The sequence below is a fragment of the Triturus cristatus genome, chromosome 11 (genome assembly GCF_964204655.1).
Source record: "Triturus cristatus chromosome 11, aTriCri1.1, whole genome shotgun sequence".
Lineage (NCBI taxonomy): Eukaryota > Metazoa > Chordata > Amphibia > Caudata > Salamandridae > Triturus > Triturus cristatus.
In genome coordinates, this window is record NC_140594.1 from 1,049,435,869 (window position 1) to 1,049,446,855 (window position 10,987).

Genomic DNA, 10,987 nt, shown 5'->3' on the forward strand with positions numbered 1-10,987 from the left:
TTAGTATGATGCATGTGCCCCTTAGTTCTCTAAATCTTTTTTCAATGTTAAGGCTACAATACCTACTACTTTTGCTTGCTAAATTGTCACTGCTTCTTAAGCTTCAAAGGAGGGACTTTGTAAACCCTTTAGTACCATGGGGAGATTCCAAAGAGGAAGAGCAGTAGCCATACCCTGGCATAAAACTTTTTAGCAACCGTCTTACAAATGGAATACATTTCTTTAAATAGCTTCCAATCACTCTTTAAAATCGAAATAGCCAGTATAATATGCATTTTTGAAAAACCTCCTTTTGGAAGTCTAAGATCTTGAACTGATCACAGGAAGTAGGAATCAAATCTTTATATTTACACCGATGCTCATAATGTTTCAAATGCTGAGCATTAAATCTAAGAGTGGAAGATTTTCTTGATTCTCAACATCCACCCCGTGAGGTGGAGCAACTCTAGATGCCTCTGAGCAAACCAAGTGTAACACGAGGAACGCATATGAAGAAGAGGGATACATTGATGGATTGACAGTTGCATAAAAGTTGGAAACCATGCTCTCGTTTCCAATAAGGGCGGATCAGAATCACTGTTACGATGTCCTCCCAAATCTTCTGAAGCAACCTAGGGAGAAGGGGAAGTGAATGCATGCATAAGGCCGGCCGGTCACAAAATTGAAAATTGTGTCTCTCCTCCATGCTTCCTGGTATCATGTTTCCACGCAGAAAGGAGGAAGGAACACACTGGATAGAAATGAAGACAGATCTAGCCATGGATGGCCAAAGTAAGCAATGATCTACTGAAATGCTTCCTTCTCCAAATGGAAATTCACAGAGGATAGGATATTTCCTGCTCAGGCTGTCTGCATAGAAGTTGTCCCTTACGCAGATGTAAACTGTGCTTGGGGAAATCCGATGGGTTTCAGCCCATAAGCAAAAGTTCTTTGGTACCTTTGCTGGTGCTTTTAATTTTGTTACACACCCCGCCCCTGATTATTGACGTAGCTCGGGCTACTTGGTAGTCTGTCTGTACCTCTATTGCTTTTCCTTATATCTGGGGGGAGATGTTTGAAGAGCTTTTAGGATTGCTACAACTCTCTCCCATTAAAAGACTTCAGAGAGTCTGACTGGGTCCACTTCCCTGGATTTGCATCCCCTCCAAAGTTGCTCCACACCCCCACCGACTGTCATCTCTTGTCAAGATTAGGGAACCAATAACAATCGCTTTTGCAGATTTAAAGGGACTGGCCACCACTGTAGATCTTGGGCTATTGAATATCAAACAGGAATCGTTGTCTTGCATTTTTGAGACATGGATAACTAATGAGTCAGCAAGTGATAAGCAGAGGCTTTAGGCGATGACGTGCCCATGGCATTTCCATTGTTGTTGCTGCCATCAGACCATTATCTCTCAAGCAGAACCCAAGGGAGCTTGTGGAAGAGATAGGAGTTGTAGTAAACTGTCTTTTAACTTCACTCTTTTTGATTCCAAAAGATAGACTCAAACGTTCTCCATGTTGACTTTGGCTCCTATAAACAGTCTTGCTTGGCCTGGTTTTAGATTTGATTTCTGAATATTCAGAACAAATCCCAGTTCCTGAAGAACTTGCAAACTATCCCCAAGTTGACCTCTACCTTAGTGAAAGAAGCCAGGCGAGCACAGCCACCTTTGCCACAGGCTTGACCTCAAAAGGGTCGAGAGGATTCTTGTAACCCCTGCATTGCTGTTTTCTGGAGGAATATTTTTTTTGCCAGAGTTGACCGGAACAGCTACAACATTTATTTCTCCTCTGCCTTTTTTTGTACTAGGTCGTATTAATTCTGGCCCAAACAATGTTAGCCACAAAATGGAAGTCAATGTATTTTTGATCTCTGTCCCACATTGACTTCCCTTATTGTAAACCAAGGTAATCTTCTCCCTGCTATGCAAGCCCCTGCAGAAGTAGCAGTTGACCGGAATGAGTCAAAGGTTGTAACTGAAAGGAACTTTGCTAGCAACTCCATGTTCCCTAGGATCGAGGTAGGTTCAGGCCCCTCATGAAGATAATGCTTATAAGGCTTCTAATAATGTTTGAGGTGCCTAAGCCACATAAGAACTTGGACTAATAGCAACCTTGATAGCAGTAAATGCACTTTTGACTTTTACTCTCCAGGATCTGTGAGCAGAGACTTTTCAGAAGCTAATTAGGGGGTTGAGGCCATAGATGAAATAATTGAGTTTAAGTTTGACACTGGATTGAACTCCTCTTCAAAACTTTGCAATAGATATCCTTTAATCAATAAAGGTGGAATAGCAGACTTGTCTTCCATTCTTTTGATAACATTTTTGGTAAGATGACATGGAAAGGAAGGTTGTTGTGCTCTGTACTTGAAGACACTGGTATCCATGTTGTAAGTTTCTAAGTCTTCTTTATTAGTTCCAAGTCAAGTGGTATCAATCAAGGATCAGCCATGTACCAGCTCCTTCACCAGCCCCACTAGGAGCAGGCTGCCTAGCTGCTCAGCCCATCTCCAACTGTCACCACTCATCTACCCAGGCACCCAGGCATTCCATTCATCACAGTCACACCAACATTCCGTTACCATCTCTCACTCTGGCTGAGCAGCTGGGAAGACCTAGGCTGATTACATTTAATGTAATACTCGGGATATAACAAAGGTCTTCTGTATTTTGCAAGCTATATTTTGAATAAAATCCCTCCTCAACTACTGGGGGTGTAGAATCGAATTCCTGGACCTCTATAATGTGGTTTAACACATCCTGAAAGTGTGCACTTTGCACAGATAGCCTCCCAAATCATGGCCTGCAGGCCAGATCTAGGTAAGGAGATAACCTCCTGCTTGTCTCGCTTCATTTCTTCATGGTGGTAGTTTGTGTGTGCACTTGCAATGCTTCATGTTTTAGCTTTGTACTCTCAAACTACTGCGCTGAATCAGCGGCTCCTGTTTCAAAGTGGTTTCCATAGTAACCAACTCAGGATAGTGTAGAAACCCCTAGTGCCTATCCCTATTTTCCCTATACACAATGAAAGCATGGCCAGAAACTATTTAGGCCTCTCTTGGAAGGAAGGGCATAACCACAGCGTAGTAGGCTCGCTCCAAGTCTCCTGCCCAACCCAGCACATGCGGGGGGGGCACCTTCAACAGCATTTGCTATAGAAAAGCACCACAGCAGAAGCACAGCCACACTTATATATTATCTCTAAAAAGAAATGTTTACCTTACAAAGAAACATTCTGTAGGAGACAAAAACAAGCATGAGTACAGAGAGGGGTGAAGGTAATTTGTACAGGGAAGGAAGGCAGTGCTTAATTTGTAACAAAAAAATAATTTAAAACATAGGTGCCAGGGCCCGCTGCAGCTTGACCACTTGCCCTTGCCAGCACTGCCAGTGACAGAACCAACACAACAACTAACCATGACACCCTTCAAGTGGGACACTTTAGACTAATCCAGGCCGACAGCTATAATAATGTCTTGGGCAGCACATATCAGTCACTTTTAACGTATATTGAATAATAGGCAACTGTTGTTGTGTTCATCTCTAATTTAGATAAACAGTGCCACCCTGTGGCAGACTGTTATAAGTACTGGTGTTGGCAATTAAGTGCCAGTGACAAGCACCCGGAAACCACCGGCTCAAATTAAGCTCTGACTGGGAAGGGTAGGAGTATTAAACAGAAAGAGATTACATGCTCGCTTAGTTGTTTATGAAAAACCTGGGTGAGAAACTGTCTTGAGGGGGCAGGGCCACCTCATGTCATAAGCACTGGGATGGAGGAGGGGATGAATGGGTAATGTCTTGAGCATAGGTACTATTAGGCACAGCTTGTAATAAATCTCTTCTACTGCTCAATAAAGTATAGTGTTTCGGTCCATACTGTGGGAATTTGGCTGAAATGACACAAATGATCAGAAAGACTTTCCACCAGCCCATTTTGATAGCCTGACTCTCTGTTTACAATGCAAACGCTGTGCTGGGGTCGAAAGGTAACATGTTGAGCACTGAAAGAGGCACAGAATAAATGCAACTATTTCATATCTTGAAATATTTTCTCCTGCAAAGTAAAGCAATTTTTTTAAACAGCTCCAAGACAGGGGCGTAGGTTGGTCAACAATATTGGAGGGGTGGGAGATGCAAGATTCAGATATACCAACAATCATGCTGTTAAAATACATTATACATAAGGCCCCCTGTTTTCCATTTTTACTAATTTTTACAGATAAATACGGACAGAAAACCATTTACTTTCTTTTCTGTATTTATTTTTAAATGTGGATAAAAAAATTCGGTGCTTTCTGAGTGATTCTAAATACACTTTGGCATAACTGTGTGGTTTGATAGGTAACAGGGTTAAAAAAGAAAGGAATTTTAGGAAAGAGGCTTAAACAGCAGTAGATATGCACAAGGCTGATAATGAAATGTGCATATTTTCATTTAAGTGCATTGATTTACCTTCTGCGGGTGTTTATATCACTGAAACCTGGCAGGCATTCAAGCATGACTGCATTTTTATTGGTTAAACAAATGTGGAAATATACCAGTTTCAGCTTTATTTTTTTCACAAACTCCATTATAAATATGGATAAATACAGATAAAGTTGCCAAAAACGAAATATGGATAGATACAGACGGAAATGTCAAAAAAATAAATACCATAAAACCGGGAGGCCTAATTAAACAACAAGCAGGGCACGTGAGAGGGGCTCAATCAGCAATGGAAAGCCAGAGAAATGAAGGTTGGTAGGAGTACTAAGGGAGAGAAACATAAAATGTGTAAATAATCAAGATTTTAAGGCTTTCAAAACAGATGAGAGTGGGTGCGATTTTTTTAGTGTGTGCTTGCAAAATCCAGGTGAAATCCGAAAGCCACCTCATGATATCCGACTGAAAGCAGCTGTACCCAACTACACAATTATGAGGGGTTTGACACCTCAAACACCACCCCTAAAGCTACGCCCCTGCTCCAAGATGTAGACACAATTCCTACCGCTTCTGCACGAGGTTTGAGCTGACAATCTTGCCACACGTGTCCGTCCTGAGCCGCACATGTGCTTTCAATGATTTCATATGTCACATGATAGTTCTCGCCCTGGGGAGAAAAACAGGCCGACAAGCGTGTTATTTGGACAGAACATAGCATTCTAGCAGAGCCTTTCAAAAATCGCAAAATTCAAACGCATCTGTCATTCTTAGACCTTAGACCAGTGGATGGAACTACATTCCATTTTACCTAGTAAACATTTTAGTTCAGCTGTGATGAGAACACATACTTCATGTACTCTTGTAGACAATAAGTCAGCTTGTGGTAGGTCGTATTACAATAAAACAGTTTTTCAATAAAACAGGTTCTAGTCAGACTTACCTCTGAGGCCTTGCCATCCAATGTCGATTTCCCAGAATGCTTTGCAACAAAAGAACCGCAATTTTAAGGGAGACCTTAGTGGTCAGAATTCTCTCTCTAGTTTTGTCAAAAATCTGATAATTAATCTTTGGGAGAAGGTCCTGTCTGGCACAGTTGAATTCTGCTGATACATTTTAAAACCCATTTTTACCGCACTTGATTTTTCTCAAGGAACAGTATTCAGCTTGGCAATGCGCCGCATAACGTCATAGGCAGGGCCACTGGAATTATGCGGCAGGGGAGGACCGAATCATGCAGCTGAGTTGACTAAATTATATGCAGAGAAAAATGTGGCACATTTTATGACAGTACTACTGTATTTTTTTACACTTGTCAACGTTGTCTTGGCAAAGGTAATAGTAACAGCTTAACACTGAAATAAAGCACTAGGTAATTAAAAGGTGACGAGTAATATCTGCAGATTATGCAGCAGATAATAGATTATGTGGCAAATGCAGAACATCCATAATTATGCCGAAATTGCTGCAGCTGCAGAATCGCATAATTCCTTATCTTTCTGAATTTTATGTTTTTTTGCAAACAATACGCCTCAGGAAGTGGTGCACTTAAAGAATGGGGAATCCCACAGCTGGGAACCATTGGAGAGCACAACTCCAACAAGTTAAACTCAGCAAGGAATATTAAATTCAGAAAACCCAAGGCGAAGTTTCCTGACTTCTGAGTTTGTGTTCGTAGTTAAAAATGTTGCTGTCCATACAGTCATAATAAGATTTAACAGTGTTCCTTTTAGCTCCTAGTCCCTACTGCTGGACAACACCCTTATACTAGTAACCCTCCCATCCTCAAACAGTAGACACTCATTCAGAGGGAGTCTCTAAATCCAAGTGTACCAGCATAATGCAATCACGAAAATCCACTGTAGCGGTAACACCCATCAATTTAAAAATTATGAACATAAGGCACAGATTTACTAACTTTCTTAAAACGTGCTCATTCGTAAAAATCCGCAGACGTCAAAGCCTGGAGGATAAAAAACCGTGCAGCCTCATATTTACAAAGAGCTGTGTACATAGGATTACTAATTGTTGCATCATATCACCAAGATGAAAAAAGGGTGTTTTTCATCAGATTTTTCCTCAAGGGATCCCCTCCAATACACATTCTATGCACAGACAATTGTCCATGGTAAATCATGGAATACGTGCAATGTCACTAAAATGAAGTGTATTATATGTTTGTAAATCATGCTATTCTTCTTGGGCCCACTGTTTGCACCTGGATTCAGTTGTATAGATCTATGCTTTGCGTTGAATCCCGGGGGAGGATGCATTGTTCCTGCCCCATTATACTACTTTTGGCTCATTTAATAGGGATCTGATGGTACGCAATGCAAAGTCGTTTTGGGGAGTATTCGTCAACTTTTCGGCCCCAAAAACTTTGATCCACGCTGCCTTTGGTGGCATTTGCATCAGACAGTGTTGCTGTGCATCAGCCATGAGATAGTGCGGATGAATGGTAAATTTACGCCTGCTTTCATCATAGTTCCATTGTGTGCGCGGGTATACTGCGAAAAAACGCTAAAGGCCTGATTCACATAGGTAAACTTACACTTGGTAGTAGGCACACTACTTTTTCGGAATGCACAAACTACATGTGGACTTTTACGACGCTGCACTCCCTGGGGGCAGATTTACAGGCCCCTTGCGCCTCCTTGCACCACCATTGCGTCACTTTTTGAAACAACGGCGGTGCATACAATGCAGCAAATTTACAGCGAGACGCATCTAGGGAGATTTGTCATGTTGTAAAGCCCTGAGTCACATTATACCTGTGCTATAATGAATGCAGGGTAGGCGTTCCCACACAAAATGCCATGTAGAACTGACGCAGTGAAATTTACAAAATTTCACTGCGTCACTCTACGCCTTCACTGCGTCAAAATCCCTGTGCCTGCTCAGACCAGGCGTAAGGAATGATGCATGACTTTTTGTATGGGACTCACCTATCTGTCGTGGCACATTGCTGGAGTTGCGCCACTTTCATGAGCAACTCCAGGAATGCGTCACTTTTGCACCAACAGATGAGTTAGTATTTCTGACGCATCTGTTAATCCCTGCGCCATGGAGCACTGTATTGTAAATACAGCGCATCCATGGTGCCGCAAGGACATTTGGCGCTAGCACAAGAAAACTGACGCATCTATGCAGATGCGTTAGTTCCTTGTAAATCTGCCCCCCTATATTTTTGTGTGCGGAGACTCAGCAGTCAGGGTGGAGAACTCCACATACATATGTATAGGGAGGAAGGAGTCTTAAACTCAGCACGTATTTTGTGATCTGCATTTTGTAGTACGTTTTTGTAGTGCTGCAAAATATACTACAAAGTGAATCAGTTCCTAAATTGAAGACTAAATATCATTAGTTCAGCTCTGCTAGAACCTAGGGGTGTGAGGGTCCACTGTGCCTCAATTATTGGTATTCCCCAAAATACAGTCATGGGGCCCTTTTTTCTGGCTTTCATTAGAGTCTACCACAGCCTTGCTATGCATTGTTCTAACAGCCCTTCCAATGTAGACGTTTTCCTTATCCCACATAATGCATTTCTTCCATTAATGCAAAATTCGAATTGCACCGGTGTGGTCTCAAATGTTCTAGGCTAGCCTTGCTCTCCCTACAGCTAATTCTCTATGACATTCTTGAATCTGTTTGAGTGTTATTTCTGATTTTCCCATTATGCATTTCTCACGCTTTCTGGGGAGGCATCAACATTTGCTTCCATGTAGAGCCTTCAAATTACTCACTCAAGAGAATGCAAAACTCAGGGGTCTATTTACAAACTGCATTTTGTAGTACGCTTATTACTACTAATATAGCACTACTCTTTTACTACAAAATGCCTTTCACTTACTTATGGTGGAGCTCTCCGCCTCTCCTAAATTTTATGCGCATAGCTCTCTGCCCTGACTGCACAGATCCTTGCACAAGGAGGCCTACATTTTCGTAGTAAATGTGGAGGAACTGGAGGAATGGCTGGAAAATGGGTAAACTTACAACAAAATGGGAGGAGTTAAGGGAAGAGCAGGCCGGCTTTTAGCGAGGATTAAGAAGGGGTATAGGCAGAGGCATGCACCTAGCCACAAAAGTGTAAGCCATATGCTAGTCACAATAGCAGCCAAAAGAACCCAAAATTGAAGTAAATGTATTCCATCTCAGACTTACAGTAATTCTAGCAGCATACATGACCAACCACAGGGGGTGCAACACCCTCCCACAGAAAGCATTGGAGGTAGGGACTTAAAATAAATTCTTTTAGGAAATGAAGTTAAAATACATATATTTATTTTGACTTTTCAAAAATGTAAATAGATGTAAATTAATGTTATACACACATGCACACTCGCACACAAATACATACATTTTATTTACATGTGAAGTATTTTAATAGCCCATTTAAATAAAAAATAATTGTAGGTTTATTTATTATTTAAATATATTAATTGAAACTAATTCTGTACATAACGTTTGGTAGATTTAATATATAATAAATGCATATAAACATTCAACTTCAGGTGAATACTTTTGTATATATCTCTTTACAAAAATTATAATTGAATTTATTTTAAATTAATTAAATACTTAGTTCAAAGTTAAGTTAATAGTGCTGAAGCATTCTGTATTTTGGTCTACATTTAAAGCAAAATATAGGATAGAATACAGAAAATAATTTTACAATCAGATTTATCATAAAAATATTTTATTATTTTTTTCAAAGCTTAATAAACTTTTTTACTTTTTACTTTTCCCTTACTTTACTATAGGGAATTCTCTACCACGGCGGCGACCCATCTCTGTGTGAAAAGTTATTAGTAGTAACTTTACACTTATAAATTAGGCTCCACCGCTGACTTCAGGGGCGGAGACATGTAAGTCTATGCTTTGTAGTAAATTTACACTCATAAATGGTGACTAGACAAAAATAGTAAATTTACTAAAAAGTGTAAGAGTATATTTACACATGTAGATTTACGTACTTGTGTAAGTTTACCGTCATGAATAGCCCCCTATCTGTCTTGCAGTGGCGTAACCAGGGCGACAAGCTCGCTAATACAAAAAAAGGAACAAGACCCCTTCTCTTTCACTGAAATGGGTGGTAAAAGGCAGCCATATTTGGGGTGCAGTTGTCCTCCCAAACCTCTGTTCCCTGGGTGTCATTGCATCTGCTGCACTTACAATAGCTTCTCTGCGCTTTTCGTAAAGCTAAAACAGAGCCCTTACTGTGGTGCCAGCTTCTGTGATCCGACGCAGGACAAACTTGTTTCCTTCTTTTCTGCCCGCATTGAACTTTTTCAATGCCAGGTCCATAGCTTCAAATACTTTTGGGTCATTGCAGCTGGCATCATGGATGGGTTGGTGGTGGTCAGCTTTACTGGAGAAGACTTGGAAGCAGAGGAGGAGCAGCACTAACCACTTCATGGCTGCTGAGTACCCCGGTTCCTGAAGCAGTGAACAGCAGAGCACCTCACTGACCAAATGCACTGATATTTATACACGACGACACTGGGGGCGGCCGAGCTTTAGACCCTCTGTTTGCACAGTTTCAGCAAGTCAGATAATGCAAGTTAATGCAAACACATTTTTAAAACATCACTAAAAACCCAAAGGTTATTAGCCAGTCTCTTGACATAGCAGGAGTTGAGTAATAGGCACAAACAACTGAATGCCCCTGAATGGTCACAGTGCAGGCCATGAGGCCTGGAATTGGTCAAGAGTATACAGATTTTCTCATCCTTTTTTGTGTGCTTCAGCTTGGTGATCCCTTCCAGGTAAATAGGGTATCTTGCTAAGCGGGTGAAGTGCATAACAGAGTATGAAAACTGTGAAGCTGAGTGGATTGACAACAGCAAGGAGGTCAGGGAATATGGGCCGGGTTCAGACACTGGCTAAAAAGACCAAAATAGTGGGCAAAAATGTTGTAGGCCTTCTGCCTATTAAATGTAACACACACACCTTAAATGAAAATTAAATGCAAGTTAATGTAATCTGTGTGAATGCACCCTTTTTCATTATCAACGCTCAGTTGGTTAGTGCAATCACTGCACATGCCTGTGTGTGTAACTAGACAGCTGCAGAATCGAATCCTGGTTGGAGTATAGTGAAGTGTATTTATAGAGCTCTCAGACTACTACTAAAAGTACTGTTAATATGTAAGTCATTATTTGAAAATTGTATTACACACAGGACAAGATAGGTTGCCACAAAAAGTGCAAAAAGATTTAGGGCCTGGTTACAAGTTTGGCAGAGTGGGAGCAGACCGCCACATCAGCTCCCACACCACCAAACTCGACATCTGCCCTCCCGCCAGAATCTGAGTTTCCTAGCGGTCTGGGGGGCAGTCCTTTGACCGTCCCACGGTGGTGCCTATTAGAAAGGCATCGCAATGGGAGCACCAAAACCCAATCCAGCACGGCATGGACTGTGCAGTCTATGCTGTGCAGGAAAGGGGGTGCAGGCACACGGGGGGAACACAATGTGCCCCCCTGCATGTATCCCCAGGCCCTGAGGAAACAGGGGGCCCTGTAGGACCCCCTTAGTTTCCTCACCACCAGCATTTTCATGGTGTGAGCACTGCCATGAGA

General features: G+C 41.6%; 1 protein-coding gene across 2 annotated transcripts in view; it reads right to left on the minus strand.

Annotated features, from left to right (window-relative positions):
* Window positions 1-9,867, minus strand: part of LOC146785929 (uncharacterized) — a 226,286-nt gene extending 216,419 nt beyond the window's left edge. For both annotated transcript variants that reach the window (XM_085635329.1, XM_085635330.1), the window contains exons 1-2: window positions 9,627-9,867; window positions 4,978-5,079 (exon numbers count right to left, since the gene is read on the minus strand). In XM_085635329.1, coding sequence (XP_085491455.1) covers window positions 4,978-5,079; window positions 9,627-9,824 — 300 coding nt within the window. In that variant the 5' untranslated portion in view covers window positions 9,825-9,867. The remainder of the gene's footprint in view (window positions 1-4,977; window positions 5,080-9,626) is intronic.
* Window positions 9,868-10,987: the final 1,120 nt, after the last annotated feature.